This window comes from Propithecus coquereli, unplaced genomic scaffold (genome assembly GCF_000956105.1).
Source record: "Propithecus coquereli isolate 6110/MARCELLA unplaced genomic scaffold, Pcoq_1.0 Scaffold415, whole genome shotgun sequence".
In the NCBI taxonomy this organism is placed as follows: Eukaryota; Metazoa; Chordata; class Mammalia; order Primates; family Indriidae; genus Propithecus; species Propithecus coquereli.
In genome coordinates, this window is record NW_012149897.1 from 496,966 (window position 1) to 507,995 (window position 11,030).

The 11,030-nt window shown below is 37.5% G+C and overlaps 1 protein-coding gene across 1 annotated transcript in view; it reads left to right on the forward strand.

Annotated features, from left to right (window-relative positions):
- The window catches only part of LOC105817456 (cAMP-specific 3',5'-cyclic phosphodiesterase 4A-like), a 155,225-nt gene that overhangs the window by 19,421 nt on the left and 124,774 nt on the right, over window positions 1–11,030 (forward strand). The window contains exons 3-4 of the mRNA XM_012653147.1: window positions 239–275; window positions 8,279–8,352. Of these exons, the coding sequence (XP_012508601.1) occupies window positions 239–275; window positions 8,279–8,352 (111 nt within the window). The remainder of the gene's footprint in view (window positions 1–238; window positions 276–8,278; window positions 8,353–11,030) is intronic.

Sequence of the window (11,030 nt, forward strand, 5' to 3'; positions counted from 1 at the left end):
GTGACCTTGGTTGATGATCAAGAAGCCCTTCTTTTTACCCAGGGACTTGGACAATGGTTAACATTCCAAACAAGATACTTTCAATCCAGTTGCTGGGAGGAACATGTGCTGAAGAATAAAGATGGAATTACTGTAATTCTCTATGGGAATTTGTGAAACTGGAACTTGCCGTTTCATATTGATCAAAGAGGCCAGAGTTATTGGTGACTTCTAACACAGGATTTGGTTTATTTTTCAGACATGGAGATGACTTGATCGTGACTCCATTTGCTCAGGTAAGCACAGCTTGGTGAATGGGCAGGTTTCTCACAGATTTGAAAATTTAATTTGGGGGATTAGTTCTGGTGGTAACTTAATTCAATTTTAAATCAAACACAAGTATAAATACAAATTCTGTGATTCATTCAAGTAATTCGAAGGCAATGCTAGAGAATGTGACTTTGACCATATCGATCTGTTTCCTATAAACCCATAGACCCAAAGAGTATCTTTGCTTCAGATAACAAACTACCTAAGGGATATACTTAATTGGGCCCATATTTCCTTAACTGACATAAGCACTAGCAGCAGAAGGCTATATCATGGATTAAATTACATTTAGTATAATTAGGTACATAATCAGTGCTTGAAATTCAATAATCCAATTCAACCTGATACCTTATTTACCTCTTTTTTTAAACATATGTCATTTATACAGAGTGATATGTTTATGTTCATTTATTCGTTTTAGGCATACACATCATGAACATATTTTAACCACATGACATAGATGCAAGAAGGTGATAAAATGATCTAAAATGTTTTGGAATATATGTAAAAGGGTTAATAACGGGATGTTCCATGGGTAGACTAGTGCCTCTCGACTCTTGCCACACATTAGATTCACCCAGAGAGCTCTCATCCCAGTGCCCAGGTTGCACCCTCGGTCAGTCAATTAAATTCCTAAACCTGGGAATCAGATCCAAGCATCTGTATTTTTTAAAGGCCTCAGTATTCTTTCAATGTGCAGGAGAAGTTAAGAGCCCCTGGTGTAGACAACTGGAGACAGAATGGGATAAAGCTGATTTAACCTGGGGCATGGAGCAGGTTTAAAGCCAACACTGACTGATAAGAAGTATTAAATATTGAAATATAAGTAATCCCTAGAAATCATAAAAATTACAGTCAGGGCTATGTCATAGATAGTTGCAGCACCTTAGGCAACTCATTTGAATTCTCTGGGCCCTCTTTTTTCCAATTGGTGAAACGAGGGGACTGCTGGGATGAAGGACAGTCAGGCCCCAGTTAAAACCCTTTCTGTCCTCGTGCTCACTGAATGGCCTTGAGCAAGTCACTGAACTTTTTCATGTCTGGTTTCTTCCTCTGTGAAATTCCAAGAGTACCTGCCTCATGAGGTTGTTAAGAAGTTGAAGTAGTACTGGGCTTGTAAAATGCTCAGCACAATTTCTAGAAAATATATTTAATAAATTTTGATTGTTCTTTAATTGTTTAGGGATAAAATTGCTTTTTCATCTCTAAAATCTCATAATTGCTGTTTTTAAAAATGAATAATAGCAGTATTTGATAGTAGGATTATGTATAGTTCTTCTACTTTTTAAAATTTCCTAAAATTTCGTTACTGCTATAATTTAGACCCGAAATTTAATCAGTTCATAAATAACATAATGTGTAAGAGTGATATTTTAAATTAATGCAGGCAATTAAAAATAGAATTCGACCACCATCCTTTTCAGAAGGTTAATGTCTTATTTGCTTAAGGTTTTACTGGAGCTCGTGAATTCCTTTTGATACTCATATTTCTATGTCCAAAAAAATTTACATTCATATGTTTTAATCATATTAGGTGATAGCAAATTCCTATAAAACTAAGGATTTTTAATTGATTGCTATTAAGAACTTATAATTCTATATCTAAGAGCTAAGGACTAGGTGAACAGATAAAATCAGGCAAAATATAAATAACCATCACCAAATGTAGAACTCATAATTCCAACCTGAGTTTATTCAGGTAGCTATTCTTCTAACTAAAACCTCTAGGTATTATTATAAGAAAAAATATATCTAAATAGATAGTAACACATTAAAAATTATCTGTATGTGATACCTTGCCTTCTTACTTCAAGTAGTATTTATTAATCTCCAACAAATATATTAATAAATTTGACTTGGTCCCTGCCATCAATGTCTTAAATTCTAAGGAAATCTAGTCTTTTACATGATTAGACATTTTCTGTAGTGTACCTAAAATCGCCAAAAAACACTAATAGAATTTCAGAATACTGGGAAGTATATACATATATATAAAATATATATATATATATATATATATCATTTAGTCTATGTTATTAAGCTATTTAGATAAAAAAGATGTGTACTTAATACCTTTGAAATTGGAATTCTGAATATAAATCAACTATGTGTAATTTACAGGCATATCTGATGCCTGAAAATAAGCCCCTAATGTATTTAGAAGACTTTGCTTATGATTAACTAAGTGACTCATGACACCTTGCAGAGGGTGGTCATTGCCCCAGAGGCTGCAGATTCTTTTTAAGTGGCTTCCTAACAGTTTTCACCAATGCCCTTTTACTGGGGTGTAGGATTTGAAAGCCCTCCTAGATTTTTTTTTTTTACAAGCTGTTAAACCCTGAAGAGTTTCACCATTGACAGAACATCTCTGGGGAGGCAGGTAAGGCAGAAACTCCAGTTAGCATCAATTTGCCTGTGGCCTTCTCTTAGCTTCACTGGGTACAACTAGCACATTTTGTTGCCCTAACCACTAAATCCTCAATTTTTTTTAAATACAGGCTAGAGCACTTACTGTTTAATGCTAAATATTATAACACTAAAAATATAACACATGAAGTGATATCAATATTACTTAGCCTGATATCCTATAATTGTTTTTGCCAGTGGACAGAAAACAACTGATTTTAAACAAGGCTTTCAGGAAATGTTCAGCCAAGTAGGCCAAAGAATTACCCCCTTTTCCTAACATGATTTAGAGTTTGGAATTTCACGCTAAATTCTGATAAAAAAAAAGCCATACAGCTCTCAAATATTTTTGCATAAAAAGTTTAGAAATATAAATGATGAGTAAAAAGAAAAAAAAAATTTTCATAATTCTAAACCCCCAAATAACTGCTATTGACATTTTACCCTATATCCCTTTAGATTTGTCTATGTGTATTTTCCTTTCCCGTGACTTCCAAAAATGGCTTTCCACTGTCTAAAGTGGTCGAAGATCTCCCAGGATCATCTTCCGCCTCTTCTTGAGAACCCATTTCTTTAAGCCTGAGTGCATCTCTAAAACATGAAAGCATCCCTTCCTGTTCTTTCCAAAGCAAGGCTTCTTGTGAAGAGAAGAGAATAAAATCCTGTGTTACAAGAGAATTTAGGAAGTCGTGCAAAGATATATTCCACCTTGTTAGTTGGGCTAAAGCCTAAAATATCTTGGACAGACACAATTTTCAGAAAGGATCCTACAGTATCTCTCCATATTCTGTTTCAATGTCTAAAATACCGTCAGGGCTAGAAATTCTTGCTGGTGTTTAACCTAAACTCTTTTCTACCTCTGATTTCTTGTTTCCCCCTAGAAGCTCAGAATCCCTTTGGTCCCCAGAAAAAGTGACAGCTTTAAATATTTTTTATTTCAATTTTAAAATATTCTCTCATGTTTGTGTTGAAATCTTTTGGTGTGGGCATTTCCTTAGGCACGAAGGCTGGGTGTGGAGAGGAATCCCACTGCCTTTGCCACGCCATGCCACCCAGCAGCTGGCCTTTTGTTTTCTTGTGCAGAGCTCTTGGGGGCCAAGGAGCACTAAGGAGGCACAGCGCTGTAGAAATGTAGGAAACCCTTCTCTGCAGTCAGCTGCGTCAGGTCGCATAGATCCCACTATTTGTGTGACAACCACCTTGTAAAACTGAGTCAGCTAGAATTCTCATGTGGAAGTCTGTAGTGTTAAAAGAAGCAGAATCTTTGATGAGGGAAAAAACAGGAAACGCCCAAACATTGTCCTGGATCCCTGGAGAGACCCTCACATCATGCAGGCTGAGGAGATAGGCCTGACTTGGAAATAAATACAGGGTAGGAACCTCCGCGTCATTTTGCCTCTCACCAAAATACAGCACATGAGATACATCTAGAAAAAATGCAGTATTTGCTAACACTCTAGAACATTACCTTTAATTAGAAATAGAACGTTACCAATATTCTTTAAACGTTCCTGCCTGTCCCTCGCCCACCGTCACCCAGCGGCAGCCATCTCGTGGTCTCGCCACAATCCTCGAGCTTGATGAAGCCACCAGGCCTTGCCTGCCCGGGCTGTGAAAGAAAACAGGCATCTCATTTCAGTTGGTTCTGTTTTTCTTTCAGCGTTTTTTTAGCCTTCATAAATTTAAATTACAACTAGCATCTTCTAGGCATCTAAGTTCTTTCCAGAGCAAACCATATAAAATTGTCAATATTCAACCGTTGTTGATTTTTTTAAAAACCCAGCAATTTAACCCAAACATAACTAGTAAAGAGGTTTCCTTTTCAATCAAAACGGCCTTTCTATCTTGTAAATAATCATAATTTGACTCTTTTTTTTTTTTTTTCCTGGCGGTAAAACCGAGGCGAGAATCCTTTTCAATGCCAGTACCCTCGCTCCTCCGCCACCAGCGGCACTCATGGCCTGTGTTTTACCGCCATCTAGTGGCGTAAAATGTATATGGTATGAAAATCTATCCTCAAAACCATTTCTTATTCTAGTATCTCTTTCTCTTGCTCTCTGGCTATTGTGTTTAGCTGTTTAACTATTTAATGAAGCCCACATTTTTCTGCTATTTTCAGTGAATACTATTTGTTAATAAATGTTTAGAGGCACCTAAGAAGGTCTGAGAGTAGTGTATGTAAATTATTATCAATGGGCTAATACATAAACCATCTTTGTCCACAATTTTTCTGTAGCACTACAATTATTTCTTTCCTATGGTGTATATATTTCTCATCGTGCCCAAGGTATTTTTGACATTGACTGATTCCTTTTTCTTGGAGGGGTAGAAGAGAAAGAAATGACCTTATTTCTAATCGTTGAGCTACGTGGAAGTAACCTCAGTGACCTTTTTGGTTAGCAAGCATTAAGGAGTGAAGAAAATTATAGGAGCATTTAAGCTCTGACTATAGTTCTTAAAGAGTTGAATTCAGGGGGAGTGGGAGCTGCCCTAGAACAAAGACAAGTAATAATCGAACCTTAATTCAGGGGCTTCAGTAAAACTGTTTCCAGCTCTCCCCCACAGCCTACGGGAACGGACACCTCCTTCGTTGTGTCCTGTGATGTAAGAGCTTATAAGACTAATGCAGTGATATTTGTGATGAAGACACTGAGAATCAATGTGCAAGGCCCTTATAAGATTTATCTGGAACTTTTATTTACACTTCTGTCACTACCATATATGTCATAATGCAAAAGATAATGGTTAACACTGAACATAAAATTTGCAAGGTACTGTTTGTCCTGTCACACACATGAAAAACAATGATCTAATACTTGCACACATAGGGAACGCATCTACAAGGTCATTTACTGCAGCAGTGTTGGTAGAAGCTGATTTTAAGACAGACAACCTGAAAGCCAATTGGTAGGGGACGGACAGCTGAATGCCTGAAGGAGGGACTTGAAGGCAGATGTCTTTTTTCACTTTTTGTTTTGAAATATGACATAGGAAAATTTATCTAGTGATTGTGTAAAGTATAAAGAATAATACTAAAATGAACAGTTTAAGAAATAGAATAGTACCGATATTTTTAATGTCCCTCCCCAATTTTATCTGCTTCCATTGCCGTGTCTCAGAAATAACAATAATTTTGATTTTTGTCCTAATTTTTGTAGGGTATACTTTTCACTTTATACCTTTTTTTTTTGTTTAAATTCTGTACCATGTGAAGATATACTTTACACAAAAATGAGTGAATAAAATTTAAATTAAAAGCCAAAACAGGCCGGGCGCGGTGGCTCACGCCTGTAATCCTAGCTCTCTGGGAGGCCGAGGCAGGCGGATTGTTTGAGCTCAGGAGCTCGAAACCAGCCTGAGCAAGAGCGAGACCCCGTCTCTACTAAAAATAGAAAGAAATTAATCGGACAACAAAAATATATAGAAAAAATTAGCCGGGCATGGTGGCACATGCCTGTAATCCCAGCTACTCACGAGGCTGAGGCAGTAGGATCGCTTGAGCCCAGGAGTGTGAGGTTGCTGTGAGCTAGGCTGACGCCACAGCACTCTGGCCTGGGCAAGAGAGTGAGACTCTGTCTCAAAAAAAAAAAAAAAAAAGCCAAAACAAAATAATATTAGATTAGATTATTTATTATATTAGATGTTTATTATAACAGAGGCAAAAATTTCTCTACAGAAAATATTTCTTTCATGAACAAGTGTTTCCTTTCATGACTAATGTTTCCTCTCAAATGAGCGCAGAGCATGAATTACCTGCAGTACTATTTCTAAATTGACCCAGCTGTCAAATGCAGCAAACTTAACTGTTATGTATTAGAATACAATTCTCAGAATTCTGGGGTTAAAATTTTTGCCTAGGAAAGGGATCAATTAGCCGGTGCAATAATCTTATTTTAAATGCTTCATTAGGGTGTTTGATATTCGCTTCTTAAAACATAAATTAAGCCTGCATGATTTAATGACAGCGGATCATTTATCCGATTTACTTCTGCATCATTCAAAGATTTCATGCCTAATAAAAGACATCGTGGTCTGATGTCAGCAGTTGGCTTTTGGAATACTCCATCATAGGCAGCATGACCTTTCAGAGATGTGAGTTGTTTGTAAGTGATAATGAGCCAGGTTTTTCCAGTGACTGAGTTAATCATGCACGGTTGGACTCTTAGGAAGCACCGTTAACTCCTTCAGGGGAAAATGCTGTAAGTCACCGTCTCGGGGCATAAACAGCTCCCCATAGACTGACACAAATTAATGCCAATTTCAGAAGAAGAGTTGGAGACATTTTTGCCTTAGAAAAAAATGTAGCCTTACTTTAGTTTATGTTTGTGCCAAAATAAAAAATTCTGAAAACAGTGCTAGAACCCTTGGAGCAGTTAGAAGTCTGGGGGCTCCCTTGTATTACCAATGCCAGGCATTCATTGAGTAAATTCCCCATGTGCACGTGAAATCATTAATCAAACGTAATGCTGCCATCATGGGCTCATATTCACCGAGTGCTTTGTATTTGCCAGGCACTGTTCTTGGCACCTAACCTGTCATTTCATATAATCCTAGCAACAATCTTATGAGGTAGATATCACTATCCCAGTTTCCCAGATAAAGAAGCTGAGGCACAGAGGGGTTATGTAACTTGTCCAAGTCCACACACAACAGAGCCAGGCAGTCTGGGTTGTTATGCAGTACCTGCCAGGACACTTGGAATCTATGTTTTAGATAAATTTAGCATTCTAGTTGTCAGCCAGATCACCTATAATCCCAGCTAACGTAGGTCCCAACCTGGGGAAACTTGCCCACTTTCTAGTTCCAGTTGGAATTAGAAAAAGGCAGAGGCTAAAAGGCAGAGGCTACCAGAGATAGTGGCACCTATGGGTCCTGCCTTGTCATATCTGTGAACATGTTGTATGTTTGTATTCATTTATTCAACAAATTTTTCTTGAGTATCTTCTGTGTGCCAGACACTGTACACATACAGGGCAGCAGAATTTTATGGAGAAATACATCCCTGAGGGCTTCTTATAATCCACTGTTCAGATAACCTTAACAAGGAAAAGAATGTCTGTTTACTATGAAATAGCTACAGTCGCCATGTGGCAAAGGTGGAAACACAATTTAAAATTCACTTAGCTTGCCGAATTGAATTTATGTGATTCTTGGTGAAATTTTGAAGAGAATTTGGGAGGAATTTTGTTTTTTTACTCTTAAAGTGAGACTTTATTAGCATTTCACATTACACTACTTCAAATTTGCATAAAATGCAACAATGCTATGTGTATATTGCCTGGGATATTGTTTTGGTGACTAAGGAATCTGGGACTACTGTGGAAACTGCTGCTATTGTCACCATATTCCTGGACAATGAGGACAGGTTTCTGGAAAATCCTTGTAGTCTGGCCTCTCTGGATTTCACATGGATATGTGCAAACTTCACTAAATGCTGGGAGATTCTTTAGTGCTGTATGAAACTAAGTTGCAAGCAATATCAAGGTTCTCTTAACAAACCATTTTTAATTGCATTTAAAACAGCCCTATTTCAAGAAGTTTAAAGAATCCTTCTTTGTCGTAGGTCTTGGCCAGCCTGCGAACTGTACGAAACAACTTTGCTGCATTAACTAATTTGCAAGATCGAGCACCTAGCAAGTAAGATATCCTTTTTCGCCTCCTCCCTTTTTGCTAAACTTTTAAACAGTGTTTTCTCAGCGTGATTGAACTCAAGGCAATATGTTAGACTGCTTCGTGTTGTTGCCATGTTGTCTAACCGTGTATACTAAGTCATATGATGTCCTGTTAATTTTCTATAAATACTTTGTAGCGATGGTTGTAATATCAGAAATGAAGCAGTGTGACAAATAAATATGGTGATTCCATGTGTCAGAAATCACCTGGCATGATCAGTCCTCTGCCCAGTCATTTACACTCAGGGTAACTTTAGAGTTTTGGCTTACTTCATAAATTATCCATGGGCAAATAATCTCATCAAACCTTAAAGTCAACTCAAAGTCATCCTCTTGAGACAAAGAAGTCTTATTTAGAGAAGCACCATATTATAGCAGAGATCTTTGATTCTTCTTCTGTTACTGACTCTCAGATCAGCAGCATTCATGGAGCAATTAATAAAATTGTAATTTGCGTGATAACATGGAAAGCATTTGAATGAGAGAAAGCTGAGATGGGAGATGTTTATAATTTGGGGTTTCTGATAAAGGTAAAATATCTAAAAATAGAAAAATCATTTTCCCAGATTAAATGGAAAGCTGATTTGCTATTATTAAAATGTTCACGAATTTTAAAAATCTATTATTAATAATAAAATATCCTTAAAATATCAACTCCAAGAATTTTCCAGAAGAAAAAACCATTTAAACCAATATTAAAATGACAGTGAATATTAATTTATTAGGAACTATAAATTATCTAAGTGTACAAAATTTTATAGTGGTTGCTACTTCTTAAAAAACATGAAAAATCTGAACTTTTCATTCCATAATAATATAAATGACCCCCCCAATGCACATTTTCCATGATCAAAATAAGCTCTGGCTATTATTCAAGTACTTCCTGTAGTAGAAAAAGATTTTTAAAAATCAATGTAGATGCCACATTGCAAATAATTGGAATGGAACCAGAAGCTTCAGTTGATAGTCATGTTTTCTAGGTAATGAATTCTTGTAGTTCTATTCCTTCAGTTTAAACACTTCTCATCTTCTTCTTCTTTCCTCATCCACTGGGCTAACTGTAATTCATTCTTTAGGTTATAGCTTAAATAAAATTTCTTTGGGGGCATTGCCCCTGACAATAGCCAACACAGACACACACCCACGAGCCCCAAACAGGGTGATATGCTTTTCTGTTTCCGTCTGATTACATTCTGTACTTAATTCCTATTTCAACACTGTCTCTCTTTGTTCCTGTTGCCTGTTTGTCTGATGGGATGTTCCTTAACACTGGCGCTTCCCAGTGAGCAGGAGGTGTAGTTGGTTGACACTTGTATTTCTGGTGCTTTGCATAATATGGAGTAATCGCTCTGCAAATGCTTGCTGGCTGAAAGAGTAAAGTGGCAATTCATCGTGTGAAACCTGAGGGTGTGCTTTGAGGCACCTGTTCATCACTGATTTATTACCAATTCATGCTGTTTTCAATGCAGCATGGCCCTACAAGATCATGCTGACCTCATCGGTCCCTTGGAGTTTTTGGCATTTGGTAGCTTATAGGTACAATCACCTCCCTTTTGGAAAGTCTCACCTCTGCAGGAGAAATGAAATTACTGCTTGTCACTTCCAAACTTTTTAGTCTCAAATTTTATGCAGGAAATTAAGGTTTTTGTCTTTAAAAGGCAAACAAGAAATGAACTCCCTTTATACTTCCTTTAGATATAGTCGCCTGGGTACCAGCATTTAAACATGTGGCAGGCAAACAGCGGGTCAGACTAGTCTGGCTGGCCCTTCAGGCCCCAGAGAAATGATCTGAGGCCCATTCTTTGCAAGACTGAAGTTTTCAAATGATTTATAGGGACAAAACAGATAAAAATGGAAAGAAGGAGCTAGAGGATGACAGAAAATCATAGCTTACACCTGAACTCCCTGCCTGCCTTGGCAATGCTCAGGGTCACACTGAACCCAACAGTGTGATCTGGTAGCCTCTGGGTAAAGGCCAATGTGCTCTGTCTTTTGGTCAATGCAGATTTGTACCTCCTTCACTGATTCGAACCAAATCAGCTTCCTTGGGTATCAGAATAGTAGGATTCAATCTACACACAGCTAAATTCTGTTCTGTTCAGTAAGAGCGAAGTGGATTTAACTCTTGCTGATCACCCTGGAGGAATCACAAATTCCCCTGCTGGGCACTCGCAGTGCCAATAGGACATTTCCAAGCTCCCGCTTGGATGTTGTGGAAGGCATGTACAACCTTGCGCAATCTACCCTTTCTGTTTGCTACAGGAAAGGAGTCTAGGAAGAATGCATCCGAAACCCAGCCCCCGAGTGGGTGTTCAGATGCACCTTGCTCTTTTTCGCCTTTGAGCTTTTTTTTTTTTTTTTTTTCAATCCAGAAGTGAGTTCTGGCTCATTTGTCATTAAGTGAGGTATCGATGCAACCATGAATCAAAGGATTAATATTCACCTTGCAGTTAATTGTTAAGATATCGAATCCCTGAGTGCCAGTTAGTTGTAGGATTGATATTAAGAGGAGACAATTAGTAACAAGTCAACTATTTGGTTTTCCAAAACTATAGAAAAGTGTAAAAATATTCATTCGAACCCTTCCTGGACAAAAATCAATGTTTTCTAACTTTTCTCAGAGCAAGAACTAAAGAGGAGTAA